This window comes from Coregonus lavaretus (assembly GCF_964263955.1).
Source record: "Coregonus lavaretus genome assembly, chromosome: 27".
NCBI lineage: Eukaryota > Metazoa > Chordata > Actinopteri > Salmoniformes > Salmonidae > Coregonus > Coregonus lavaretus.
The window spans coordinates 1666895-1682080 of record NC_140014.1 but is presented as its reverse complement, the minus strand read 5'-3'; the positions used below and the strand labels follow the sequence as shown (position 1 = coordinate 1682080).

General features: G+C 42.6%; 1 protein-coding gene across 1 annotated transcript in view; it reads left to right on the top strand.

The window, feature by feature from the left end:
* Nucleotides 1-15186, top strand: part of LOC311102860 (bifunctional glutamate/proline--tRNA ligase-like) — an 83830-nt gene that overhangs the window by 12354 nt on the left and 56290 nt on the right. Inside the window, exons 10-12 of the mRNA XM_084144308.1 lie at nucleotides 11332-11565; nucleotides 11826-11910; nucleotides 14406-14465. Coding sequence (XP_084000434.1) covers nucleotides 11332-11565; nucleotides 11826-11910; nucleotides 14406-14465 — 379 coding nt within the window. The remainder of the gene's footprint in view (nucleotides 1-11331; nucleotides 11566-11825; nucleotides 11911-14405; nucleotides 14466-15186) is intronic.

Below are 15186 nucleotides of genomic sequence, written 5' to 3'. Positions count from 1 at the left end.
CAGCCTCTGCCATACGGACACATTGATACACCGTTAAATAGCCTAAATGAACGCATGGAACTCAGTGGCCAATGCAGCTGTTTTCCTTGTCAACTAAGTACAAATACGTAAAGCAGACAAATAAAAACAGTAGAAAACAATACTGATAAAATTCTAGTTCTTTCAATCACATTTATCTCTCTACTCAGCCTGTCTGCCTCCCTTTCTATCTCTCTTGACTTGAGCTATTACTAGTGGAGTGCTACATTGTATCAAATCAATCAACTGAATCCAGCCTGAACCTGTCTCTAGCAAACTTACTACATTCTATCAACTAGCCTATTCAAGTTTCCCACGCCAGTGAGCTCGGGACAGACAGCTGTTTTTGCGCAAGGGAAAGAAGGTATGTTGATGTTTCCCTTGGATATTTTGGGATCATCAGATGTTTTGCTCTTTCACACCAAGGCTGGTTTATTTCGAGGGGGAGATTGTTGGAAAGATTTTTCAAATAAGCCTAATAGTTCTGCACAGAAGGCCATCATTCACAATGGATGTACAAAAAACTGACTGTTGACTTACTGTGTGAGGTGAAGAAAAAATTACAGAGAAGCTCGGCTTATTAGTGGTGGATGTGGTGAGTTAAGACAATCAGAAATCAATCATCCCCAAATGGGCACTTTCCTACATTTGCGCGCAGCAATCCAGGTAGGCTAGGCTACTTCTATGCGTGCTCCCTTAACATTAACAAGACAGAAACCAGACGCATGCTCTTGTTCACATGGAGCACCCCAAACAAAAGACAATAAAAAAATTAACAACTCATAAATTATGGTTATGAAAAAAAGCTAAACTTGTTTCTCACAAGTGTAGCAGGTTGTGAACTTTGCAAACAACATTTCCACTCCCAGAATGGGAACGTAAATAACTGACTGTAGGCCTAATTACTAATACATTAACAGAAATTAATGTGACCAAATGACGGGGATTAACGGTACATTTACTACTGGTGACATATTTAAAGGGGAATTGATCAAAATAAACAATCGAAGGGCAAACAATTCACACAATGAAACAATGAATGTGCAACAATTTGCGGGAGACAGCGGAGTGCATTCTGGAGAGAGATGCCCATAGGCTATCTTCGCCACACACCACTCCCCTTCTTGTCTCAACATTTTAAATTATACCCAAGACACATCTTCACACATTTTAGATGCTTTTCATTGACAGGCGCAACTCAATAATCAGCTAGGCCTTTTGCCAAGCGTGCTGCCTATAAGACTTATGCCATTTCTCTCCTGTTCTATTGGTTTTCATATCAACTTTCTTTCGTTGTCCAGAAGCCAAAGGCACAATCCTAGTCATATTATCAACCCATCCTAGTTGTTGCATCTTTAGATTCACCCTCTAAGTTTGAGATTCTCTGCAATATACCGCTCGCATCAAGTGTGCTGTTTAGAATGGTGTTTTCCCACGAGTATCATTTTGGCAAATGTTTGAAAATCACTTTATTGGCTGCTTCATTACAGGAGTTGCATGTTCTGTTAAGAGTACATTACCATAATCTAAATGTGATTTCTGTCATTCTGAGCACAGTGGTGGATGCCCTAATGGTTACGCACCCAATGCATATGGGTCTGGTAAATTTCTCAAATGGCCGGTAAATTCAAATCTTCTCGGTCACGTTGTCCGGCGACACATTTTCAGAACGGAAACTCATTCCACATGAGGCGCAAAAAAAAAAGTTTGAAGGGATCTCCAGGGTTATCCGTCCCTGAGTCCGGGTCTGTTGACTTATACGCCTGAAGGTTAACAATGAGGTAAGGTATGGCGGAGGTTTATGCAAGAAGGCTTTATAGACAAAAAGAGCACAATGCATCAAGACTTTGAGGGCCAGCCTACCAGCCTTTTCTGCTATTTAACGAAAGACAGGACCTGTTCCAGTAGAATAAGCCTTTTTTTGTTCATAACTAACTAATCAACATGCTTTTTGAAAGACAGCTTTTCATAAATTCACATGCCCAGATATTTATAAGCGTGGACACGATCAATGAGGGCACCATCCAAAGTACGTATGGATAAATCATCGGCTACATTTCTACGTGTTTTGGAAAATAACACATACTTAGTTTTAGCTGTATTAAGTACCAAATTCAGTTCAACAAGGGCTTTCTGCAAAGCAAAAAAGGCAGATTGTAGCTCAGAGAGCCTTGTCAACAGATAATAGCATACACAAGTGTCATCTGCATACAGGTGTATGTAAAAGAAAATCTGTGCAGATAGACCAATATTGTTTACACTACCGTTCAAAAGTTTGGGGTCACTTAATTGTCTTTGTTTTTGAAATGCTATTTTTTTGGTCCATTTTAAAATAACATCAAATTGATCAGAAATACAGTGTAGACATTGTTAATGTTGTAAATGGCTATTGTAGCTGGAAACGACAGATTTTTTATGGAATATCTACATAGGCGTACAGAGGCCCATTATCAGCAACCATCAGTCCTGTGTTCCAATGGCACGTTGTTTGCTAATCCAAGTGTATCATTTTAAAAGTCTAATTGATCATTAGAAAACCCTTTTGCAATTATGTTAGCACAGCTGAAAACTGTTGTGCTGATTTAAAGAAGCTTTCTTGAGACTAGTTGAGTATCTGAAGCATCAGCAATTGTGGGTTCGATTACAGGCTCAAAATGGCCAGAAACAAAACTTTCTTCTGAAACTCGTCAGTCTATTCTTGTTCTGAGAAATGAAGGCTATTCTATGCAAGAAATTGCCAAGAAACTGAAGATCTCGTACAACGCTGTGTACTACTCCCTTCACAGAACAGCGCAAACTGGCTCTAACCAGAATAGAAAGAGGAGTGGGAGGCCCCGGTGTGCAAGAGGACAAATACATTAGTGTGTAGTTTGAGAGATAATAGTACCCGCAAAACACCAGTCTCAACTTCAACAGTGAAGAGGCGACTCCGGGATGCTTACCTTCTAGGCAGAGTTGCAAAGAAAAAGCCATATCTCAGACTGGCCAATAAAAAGAAAAGATTAAGATGGGCAAAAGAAAATAGACACTGGACAGAGGAAGATTGGAAAAAAGTGTTATGGACAGACGAATCGAAGTTTGAGGTGTTCGGATCACAAAGAAGAACATTTGTGAGACGCAGACCAAATAAAAATATGCTAGAGGAGTGCTTGATGCCATCTGTCAAGCATGGTGGAGGCAATGTGATGGTCTGGGGGTGCTTTGGTGGTGGTAAAGTGGGAGATTTGTACAGGGTAAAAGGGATCTTGAAGAAGGAAGGCTATCACTCCATTTTGCAACGCCATGCCATACCCTGTGGACGGCGCTTGATTGGAGCTAATTTCCTCCTACAACAGGACAATGACCCAAAGCATAGCTCCAAACTATGCAATAACTATTTAGAGAAGAAGCAGTCAGTGGGTATTCTGTCTATAATGGAGTGGCCAGCACAGTCACCGAATCTCAACCCTATTGAGCTGTTTTGGGAGCAGCTTGACCGTAAGAAGTGCCCATCAAGCCAGTCCAACTTGTGGGAGGTGCTTCAGGAAGCATGGGGTGAAATGTCTTCAGATTACCTCAACAAATTCACAACTAGAATGCCAAAGGTCTGCAAGGCTGTAATTGCTGCAAATGGAGGATTCTTTGACGAAAGCAACGTTTAAAGGACACTTATTTCTATTAAAAATCATAATTTCTAACCTTGTCAATGACTACATTTCCTATGCATTTTGCTATATTTCCTATTCAAACTCACTTCATGTATTTATTCATGGAAAACAAAAGGAAATGTCTAAGTGACCCCAAACTTTTGAACGTTAGTGTATATAGACAGTAAAAACTATAGGACCTAAAATCGACCCACCTAAAATCGACCCAGGAAACCTGATTTAACACCATCAGAAGAAATGCATTGTGTCCTGTCTGACAGGTAGTTTTCAAACCAAATGCAGGCTGCCTGACGGCTGCCTGTCTACAAATTAATAATGAATGGTCAACAGTGGCGAAAGCCTTCAACAGGTCTATAAAAAGGGTAGTACAATGCTGCCGTTTGTCCATGCAATTTACAATGTCATCTGTAAGCTGAGTGTTGATTTAAAGATTCAAAAATGTTCGCTAGGCAAGACAGTTTTGAGATTGGGAGATAATAATTAATGTCAGAGGGGTCACAACCTTGGTGGAGAGGGAGCACATGGGCAGCCGTCCAGAACCTAGGAATAGCACCCAAGATAATTTTCAAGTAAAAGATGTGTCAATGATTCCACAATTAGGGGAGCAGAAAGCTGCAGCAAGAAAGGATGAAGCAAATCAGCCCCTGAGGATTCTTGTTTTAGCAGGGCGTCTAGCACATAAGTAGAGTTGTTAAAATGAAAACAAAGATTCACTAGAAGTTGATTGATCTTCCATCATGCTAACTAGAGGCTGGGAGAGGGAAGAGCAATCGATTGACTGACCAGGTTCAATTAAACCACAATTTATTTCAAATAAAAGGCCTGCAGAAATTACTTGTTGATTTAACCCTTTCCTGCTCAGTGGAATGTTTCGCTTTTTACTGGACCATGACCTCGGTGTGCATAAATTTGAATGATTTGCTGGTGTCAAACCTTATATGAAACATAATACGTACTTAGAAACAGCTCTTTCAAATGATATGACTCACAATAGCACCACATCAAATTGTCATCAGTCAAGAAAAAACACCTGTGAAAATGTGTATCTTATACTACCATTTACAAAACTTTCTAATGATGATAGAGAGAAACTTGGAGCATATTGAGGCTTCCTTATTTTGTAAGGATTGATCATCTGAAATCAGAATAGAAATACCTTTTACTGTAAATTGGTTAGACGTTTCAGTGACGATGGTATTTTTCTCTTTTGATGGAATGTTCTGTGATCAGACACTATCTCGATATTAAACAAATATCTGCACCAAAACAAATTAAATATAGCATTTCGTCTCACATATGATAAGACAAACAAGTGATATCATATTAATAAAACAATAACTTTATTTAGAGAATAATCTTAGGTGAATACATTCTTATACAAACCTGAAAATGAAGACATTTGAAATCGCTCTCATAACTGTAACATTATACAATATTAATTAAATTTCAAAGATTTTACTAAGTTGCAGTATATATACAGTGCATTCGGAAAGTATTCAGGCCCCTTGACTTTACAGCCTTATTCTAAAATTGATGAAATTGTTTTTATCCCTCATCAAGCTACACACAATACCCCATAATGACAAAGCAAAAACTGTTTTTTTTAGAATTTTTAGCAAATGAATTAAAAATGAATTAAAAAACATTTACATAAGTATTCAGACCCTTTACTCAGTACTTTATTAAAGCACCTTTGGCAGCGAGTACAGCCTCAAGTCTTCTTGGGTATGACGCTACAAGCTTGGCACACCTGTATTTCGGGAGTTTCTCCCATTCTTCTCTGCAGATCTTCTCAAGCTCTGTCAGGTTGGACAGCGATTGTCGCTGCACAGCTATTTTCAGGTCTCTCCAGAGATGTTCAATCGGGTTCAAGTCCGGGCTCTGGCTGGGCCACTCAAAGACATTCAGAGACTTGTCCCGAAGCCACTCCTGCATTGTCTTGGCTGTGTGCTTAGGGTTGTTGTCCTGTTGGAAGGTGAACCTTCACCCCAGTCTGAGGTCCTGAAGACTCTGGAGCAGGTTTTCATCAAGGATCTCTCTGTACTTTGCGCCATTCATCTTTCCTTCGATCCTGACTAGTCTCCCAGTCCCTGCTGCTGAAAAACATCCCCACAGCATGATGCTGCTGCCACCACCATGCTTCACCGTAGGGATGGTGCCAGGTTTCCTCCAGACGTGACGCTTGGTATTCATGCCAAAGAGTTCAATCTTGGTTTCATCAGACCAGAGAATCTTGTTTCTCATGGTCTAACAGTCCATTAGGTGGCTTTTGGCAAACTCCAAGGGGGCTGTCATGTGCCTTTTAATGAGGAGTGGCTTCCGTCTGGCCACTCTACCATAAAGGCCTGATTGGTGGAGTGCCTCAGAGATGGTTGTCCTTCTGGAAGTTTCTCCCATCTCCACAGAGGAACTCTGGAGCTCTGTCAGAGTGACCATTGGGTTCTTGGTCACCTCCCTGACCAAGGCCCTTCTACCCCGATTGCTTAGTTTGGCTGGGCGGACAGCTCTAGGAAGAGTCTTGGTGGTTCCAAACTTCTTCCATTTAAGCATGATGGAGGCCACTGTGTTCTTCGGGGACCTTCAATGCTGCAGACATTTGTTGGTATCCTTCCCCAGATCTGTGCCTCGACACAATCCTGTCTCGGAGCTCTACGGACAATTCCTTTAACCTCATGGCTTGGTTTTTGCTCTGACATGCACAGTCAACTGAGGAACCTTATATAGACAGGTGTGTGCCTTTCCAAATCTTGTCCAATAATTGAATTTACCGCAGGTGGACTCCAATCAAGTTGTAGAGGCATCTCAAGGATGATCAATGGAAACAGGATCCACCTGCTATATATATTTTACATTTACATTTTAGTCATTTAGCAGACGCTCTTATCCAGAGCGACTTACAGGAGCAATTAGGGTTAAGTGCCTTGCTCAAGCTATATGGACACTTAATCGCTATGGTGCTTTTTAATGGTAGATTTACAAACATACACTGCTCAAAAAATAAAGGGAACACTAAAATAACACATCCTAGATCTGAATGAATGAAATAATCTTATTAAATACTTTTTTCTTTACATAGTTGAATGTGCTGACAATAAAACCACACAAAAATGATCAATGGAAATCAAATGTATCAACCCATGGCGGTCTGGATTTGGAGTCACCCTCAAAATTAAAGTGGAAAACCACACTACAGGCTGATCCAACTTTGATGTAATGTCCTTAAAACAAGTCAAAATGAGGCTCAGTAGTGTGTGTGGCCTCCACGTGCCTGTATGACCTCCCTACAACGCCTGGGCATGCTCCTGATGAGGTGGCGGATGGTCTCCTGAGGGATCTCCTCCCAGATCTGGACTAAAGCATCCGCGTTGGTGGATGGAGCGAGACATGATGTCCCAGATGTGCTCAATTGGATTCAGGTCTGGGGAACGGGCGGGCCAGTCCATAGCATCAATGCCTTCCTCTTGCAGGAACTGCTGACACACTCCAGCCACATGAGGTCTAGCATTGTCTTGCATTAGGAGGAACCCAGGGCGAACCGCACCAGCATATGGTCTCACAAGGGGTCTGAGGATCTCATCTCGGTACCTAATGGCAGTCAGGCTACCTCTGGCGAGCACATGGAGGGCTGTGCGGCCCCCCAAAGAAATGCCACCCCACACCATGACTGACCCACCGCCAAACCGGTCATGCTGGAGGATGTTGCAGGCAGCAGAACATTCTCCACGGCGTCTCCAGACTCTGTCACGTCTGTCACGTGCTCAGTGTGAACCTGCTTTCATCTGTGAAGAGCACAGGGCGCCAGTGGCGAATTTGCCAATCTTGGTGTTCTCTGGCAAATGCCAAACGTCCTGCACGGTGTTGGGCTGTAAGCACAACCCCCACCTGTGGACGTCGGGCCCTCATACCACCCTCATGGAGTCTGTTTCTGACCGTTTGAGCAGACACATGCACATTTATGGCCTGCTGGAGGTCATTTTGCAGGGCTCTGGCAGTGCACCTCCTGCTCCTCCTTGCACAAAGGCGGAGGTAGCAGTCCTGCTGCTGGGTTGTTGCCCTCCTACGGCCTCCTCCACGTCTCCTGATGTACTGGCCTGTCTCCTGGTAGCGCCTCCATGCTCTTGACACTACGCTGACAGACACAGCAAACCTTCTTGCCACAGCTCGCATTGATGTGCCATCCTGGATGAGCTGCACTACCTGAGCCACTTGTGTGGGTTGTAGACTCCGTCGCATGCTACCACTAGAGTGAAAGCACCGCCAGCATTCAAAAGTGACCAAAACATCAGCCAGGAAGCATAGGAACTGAGAAGTGGTCTGTGGTCACCACCTGCAAAACCAGTCCTTTATTGGGGGTGTCTTGCTAATTGCCTATAATTTCCACCTGTTGTCTATTCCATTTGCACAACAGCATGTGACATTTATTGTCAATCAGTGTTGCTTCCTAAGTGGACAGTTTGATTTCACAGAAGTGTGATTGACTTGGAGTTACATTGTGTTGTTTAAGTGTATTTTTATAATTGGGTGACACATTTACCTTTAGCTATACAGAATATCTCACCACCATCTCCTCCTCTCTGTCCTTTATTCCTTTCTCCAGCGCTCAGAGAGAGAGGCTGTCAACAGTTTAGTGAAATATGTTTTGTTTGTGAAAACATGTTACTATTGATGTTCCTGAACAGATTTAACTTTGTTTTCCAAATTAAGCACTGGGTAGCTGCAGAAACAGGGTTGGAGATCCCAGGGCATACAGAGTTTGGGTGCAATGTCACCTGTTGCGTTGCGTTGTTGAGAGCATGCTCCTCAAACAGTGGTTGATGCGTGGAGTGGAATATGCGTTCTTATATTTATTTCTCAGCTGCTCATATTAAGCACATGGTCTGCTATACAACTGAAGTAGCCTAACAGGCATCATTGAAAAACGTCCTGGCGGGTAAGCGTGCGGCCTCCATTTGCTATTCGAGTGCATACAGATGACATGTTGTTTTTCCCCTGCCCCATTTCCGGACCATTGATAATGGGCCATTCTAAATCGAAACTAATTGCACATGTTAGTAAAGATTAAAATGAGAATAGTCTGATGGGTGAACATATGATCACTTGATGAGAGAACAGCTGATGCAGCCTGAGGCAAGGAACAGAGCGCAAGCTTCTTTTGAGACATTCTCAAATCATCAATAGCCTATAGTCGCATCATGCAGCCCATATCTTTTTTGATTTCTAAGACATTCCAAGATTTGGATCATTCACAACTGTTTCAAAATAACTCAATCTAGTGTATCGGACCTGTTTCAAATAATCACTTTTACGCTCAATTTAGCCACTTCATATGCACACTCGCTCCAGAATGGGAAAAATATCATTTTTATTTTGTTCAGCCAAGTTCAATTTAATTATTCTTAATATAAAATCTGACATGTATAATAGATGTTTTTGCGATCTAAAACTCGTATTCATATTAACTTCCAGTGTACAGTCGTGGTCAAAAGTCTGCAAATATTAATTTTCAAAGTCTGCTGCCTCATTTTTTATGATGGCAATTTGCATATACTCCAGAATGTTATGAAGAGTGATCAGATGAATTGCAATTAATTGCAAAGTCCCTCTTTGCCATAAAAATGACCTTAATCCCCCCAAAAAAAAACATTTCCGCTGCATTTCCGCCCTGCCACAAAATGACCAGCTGACATCATGTCAGTGATTCTCGTTAACACAGGTGAGTCTCCCGAGTGGCGCAGTGGTCTAAGGCACTGCATCGCAGTGCTAGCTGTGCCACTAGAGATCCTGGTTTGAATCCAGGCTCTGTCGTAGCCGGCCGTGACCGGGAGACCCATGGGGTGGCGCACAATTGGCCCAGCGTCGTCCAGGGTAGGGGAGGGAATGGCCGGCAGGGATGTTGGTAGAGCATGGCGTTTGCAACGCCAGGGTTGTGGGTTCGATTCCCGGGGGGGGGGGCAGTATGAAAAAAATAAATGCACTCACTAACTGTAAGTCGCTCTGGATAAGAGCGTCTGCTAAATGACTAAAATGTAAATGTAAAAATGTGAGTGTTGACGAGGACAAGGCTGGAGATCACTCTGTCATGCTGATTGAGTTAGAATAACAGACTGGAAGCTTTAAAAGGAGGGTGGTGCTTGAAATCATTGTTCTTCCTCTGTTAACCATGGTTACCTGCAAGGAAACACGTGCCGTCATCATTGCTTTGCACAAAAAGGGCTTCACAGGCAAGGATATTGCTGCTAGTAAGATTGCACCTAAATCAACCATTTATCGGATCATCAAGAACTTCAAGGAGAGAGGTTAAATTGTTGTGAAGAAGGCTTCAGGGCGCCCAAGAAAGTCCAGCAAGCGCCAGAACCGTCTCCTAAAGTTGATTCAGCTGCGGGATTGGGGCACCACCAGTGCAGAGCTTGCTCAGGAATGGCAGCAGGCAGGTGTGAGTGCATTTGCACATACAGTGAGGCAAAGACTTTTGGAGGATGGCCTGGTGTCAAGAAGGGCAGCAATGAAGCCACTTCTCTCCAGGAAAAACATCAGGGACAGACTGATATTCTACAAAAGGTACAGGGATTGGACTGCTGAGGACTGGGGTAAAGTCATTTTCTCTGATGAATCCCCTTTCTGATTGTTTGGGGCATCCGGAAAAAAGCTTGTCCGGAGAAGACAAGGTGAGCGCTACCATCAGTCCTGTGTCATGCCAACAGTAAAGCATCCTGAGACCATTCATGTGTGGGTTTGCTTCTCAGCCAAGGGAGTGGGCTCACTCACAATTTTGCCTATGAACGCAGCCATGAATAAAGAATGGTACCAACACATCTTCCGAGAGCAACTTCTCCCAACCATTCAAGAACAGTTTGGTGACGACCAATGCCTTTTCCAGCATGATGGAGCACCTTGCCATAAGTCAAAAGTGATCGAAATGTTGGATCCATGGCCAGGAAACTCCCGAGACCTTAATCCCATTGAGAGCTGGTGGTCAATCAAAAACCCACAAATTCTGACAAACTCCAAGCATTGATTATGCAAGACTGGGCTGCCATCAGTCAGGATGTGGCCCAGAAGTTAATTGACAGCATGCCAGAGTGGATTGCAGAGGTCTTGAAAAAGAAGGGTCAACACTGCAAATATTTACTCTTTGCATAAACGTAATGTAATTGTCAATAAAAGCCTTTGACACTTATGGAATGCTTGTAATTATACTTCAGTATACCATAGTACCATCTGACAAAATTATCTAAAAACACTGAAGCAGCGAACTTTGTGAAGACCAATACTTGTCTCATTCTCAAAACTTTTGACCACGACTGTAGTGATAGCAGCTTTATCGCAATACCGGCCGAATTTCTGCCTGCTTGAATGACTATAGCTCAGCTTAACATGACCCTGGGAATCATTAGAACATTGCTCAGAGATGCACAAAAAGAATATAACATTCAAAATTGTGTCTCTTTCCTTTAACAGAGTTGCTACACTGGGTGTGTAATGGTCGCGTACCAAAAGCATCCCATTGTTGCTCACACGGCCAGTGCAGCAGATTACATTTAGTACAATGGGAGTGTAGCCATCGCGACTCATGCCCGGCAAATATTGCATGTCCTGTGTAGCAGCTCACTTAGGCACAAAACAGGCTTCACACATTTACATAACATTTACCCCTCCCCTCCTCCAGGGTGTACCCCACGTACGACTTCGCCTGCCCCATCGTGGACAGCGTGGAGGGCGTGACCCACGCACTGCGCACCACGGAGTACCACGACCGCGACGACCAGTTCTACTGGGTGATCGAGGCACTGGGCCTGCGCAAGCCCTACATCTGGGAGTACGCCCGGCTCAACCTCAACAACACAGTGCTTTCCAAACGCAAGCTCACCTGGTTTGTCGACCAGGGTTACGTCGACGGCTGGTGAGTCAACCGAATACCCTTTCCACTCGACAGGGTTATGTTTTTAGTAGGGCTCACCGTAGCAACATTTTGGCAATCCATAAATGAGTATCTGTGTTTTTAGTTGACAAGTACAGGTAGTACCACTCTGTTTTCCCTGCTTAACGGCTGGAGTAAATGGTCACTTTTTTGATTTTTGAGACCTGTTAGTAAAATAAAGTAATCTTAATTATTCATTGAAGGCCCAGATCCAAATCTAATGTTGTTTTCCTCTGCCTCAGGGATGACCCCCGCTTCCCCACTGTCAGAGGTGTCCTGCGCAGAGGAATGACTGTCGAGGGCCTCAAGCAGTTCATTGCTGCCCAGGTGTGTGTGTGTGTGTGTGTCTGTCTCATGGTCTAACAAACACCGCTGTAGTTCGGCCACCTTCCACTGCAGATGCGGAATGCCGACTTAGGCGGATGCGGTGGATTGAGACGCAGCCCATGCAAAAAAACATAACTCTAGCTAAACTGACAGATTTTAATGGGGATTTTTTTATTATTTTACTTCGATTGAATAACAGGTGCATCAATAGACTCAAAAGGCCCAGTGCAGTCAAATGTGATTTTCCTGTGTTTTCTATACATTATCAGTCAAAGGTTTGGACACACCTACTCATTCAAGGGTTTTTCTTTATTTTAGCTATTTTTTACATTGTAGAATAATAGTGAAGACATCAAAACTATGAAATAACACATATGGAATCATGTAGTAACCCAAAAAGTGTTAAACAAATCAATCTATTTTATATTCAAATAGCCACCCTTTGCCTTGATGACAGCTTTGCACACTCTTGGCATTCTCTCAACCAGCTTCACCTGGAATGCTTTTCCAACAGTCTTGAAGGAGTTCCCACATATGCTGAGCTCTTGTTGGCTGCTTTTCCTTCACTCTGCGGTCCGACTCATCCCAAACCATCTCAATTGGGTTGAGGTCGGGGTATTGTGGAGGCCAGGTCATCTGATGCAGCACTCCATCACTCTCCTTCTTGGTAAAATAGCCCTTACACAGCCTTTTGGTGTGTTGGGTCATTGTCCTGTTGAAAAACAAATGATAGTCTCACTAAGCCCAAACCAGATGGGATGGCGTATCGCTGCAGAATGCTGTTGTAGCCATGCTGGTTAAGTGTGCCTTGAATTCTAAATAAATCACAGACAGTGTCACCAGCAAAGCGCCCCAACACCATAACACAACCTCCTCCATGCTTTACGGTGGGAACTGCACATGCGGAGATAATCCGTTCACCCACACCGCGTCTCACAAAGAAACAGCGGTTTGAACCAAAAATCTCCAATTTGGACTCCAGACCAAAGGACAAATTTCCACCGGTCTAATATCCATTGCTCGTGTTTCTTGGCCCAAGCAAGTCTCTTCTTCTTATTGGTGTCCTTTAGTAGTGGTTTGTTTGCAACAATTTTACCATGAAGACCTGATTCACAGTTCTCCCCTGAACAGTTGATGTTGAGATGTGTCTGTTACTTGATCTCTGTGAAGCATTTATTTGGGCTGCAATTTCTGAGGCTGGTAACTCTAATGACCTCTGCAGCAGAGGTAACTCTGGGTCTTACATTCCTGTGGCGGTCCTCATGAGAGCCAGTTTCATCATAGCGCTTTATGGTTTTTGCAACTGCACTTGAAGAACCTTTCAAAGTTCTTGAAATGTTCCATATTGACTGACCTTCATGTCTTAAAGTAATGATGGAATGTTGTTTCTCTTTGCTTATTTGAGCTGTTTTTGCCATAATATGGACTTTGTATTTTACCAAATAGGGCTATATTCTGTATACCCCCCTACCTTGTCACTACACAACTGATTGGCTCAAACGCATTAAGAAGGAAAGAAATTCCACAAATTAACATTTAAGAAGGCACACCTGTTAATTAAAATAATAAATAAATAAATTGGTCATTTAGCAGACGCTCTTATCCAGAGCGACTTACATGAGCAATTAGGGTTAAGTGCCTTGCTCAAGGGCACATCGACAGATTTTTCACCTAGTCGGCTTGGGGATTAGAACCAGCGACCTTTCGGTTACTGGTACAACGCTCTTAACCACTAAGCTACCTGCCGCCCAAATGCATTCCAGGTGACTACCTCATGAAGCTGGTTTAGAGAATGCCAAGTGTGTGCAAGCTGTCATCAAGGCAAAGGGTGGCTATTTGAAGGATCTCAAAAATCAAAAAAATAAATGATTTGTTTAACAGTTTTTTTGGTTACTACATGATTCCATATGTGTTATTTCATAGTTTTGATGTCTTCACTATTATTCTACAGTGTAGAAAATAGTAAAAGTAAAGAAAAACCCTTGAATGAGTAGGCGTGTCCTAACTTTTGACTGGTAGTGTATATTTCCACACTGAGGTTGGAGTAATACTGTGAAATTGTGAAAATGTTGATAATGCCCTTCTAGTGTAAGAGCTGGTTGAAAAGACTGCCTGAAGTTTCAGCCTTAATTGGTGGAATGGAGTTTTGGCCTGCCTGGTAAATTACTTAATAGACCAATAAGAAACAGTTCCAAACTTCTCTGCCAATAACAGCTAGTTTTCAGTTTACCCATCCCCATTCAGACCACTCCCAGAAATCCTTGCTTGAGAAATTGCTATCTGCTAAGAAGCTATTTTTTTATTTTATTTTTTTGACCACTTCAATTGAACACAATCACAGTAAGGTACTTAATTGTTACCCAGATAGGATTTGATATTGAGATAAAAACGGCTGCATTGGACCTTGTAATGAACTACTGTTTTTAGTCTGTTCCGCCTTTTATTTTCTTGTTGTTTCCATCTTTGAAACCATCTGTTCTTTCACACTCACCCAGGGTGGATCCAGGTCCGTTGTCAACATGGAATGGGACAAGATCTGGGCCTTTAACAAGAAGGTATGCATGCATGAATACCGATCTTCCCCTTTCTCTACACACCGATTTGGACTAGTTTTGATTGAACCCTGCCCCTTTGAAACCCACTGTATTTGAAGCTGGTCAGATCCAGTCTAAGAATCAGCAAATGAAAATCAGTGGTAGATTTTACGAGACTGGTATTGTATGGTTTAGCCATATTTAAACGCTATGATTAAAGGTTTGGTTGCCTAAATTGGTTGGAGCAGAAATAAATGCACTGAATCCCAAAGGAAGCTTATTACATGCATGCAAGCACACACATACACTTCGTTCCTCTAATAGCTTGCATGGCTGCTTTCCTATTGTCGTGTGCTCTTCTTTCCCCCCGTTCCTTTCCCCCTTTTCCTCCCCTCATCCCCTGCTTTCCACCAGACCTGGGATAACCATAGTTTTAGCTATGCTTTGTGGAAAGTACAAAAAAATCAGGGGGAACAAATAATTACTTTGGAGATGACTACAACTATTTGAATACAGAGCCCCAATAATGACAACTTTTTTTTTAACTATTGGAATACAGATCTCAGAAAGTGACTGCTTTTCCATACTATTTGAATACAGATCTCAGAAAGCACCTACTTTTTACAAATATTTTAATAAAAAGTGACTACTTTTCTGAAACTATTGGATTGGCTGCCTTCAACTAATGGCAGGGCTGTATCTGGAACTTTATGTTGAAGATGGAAATATAATGAATAAAGCA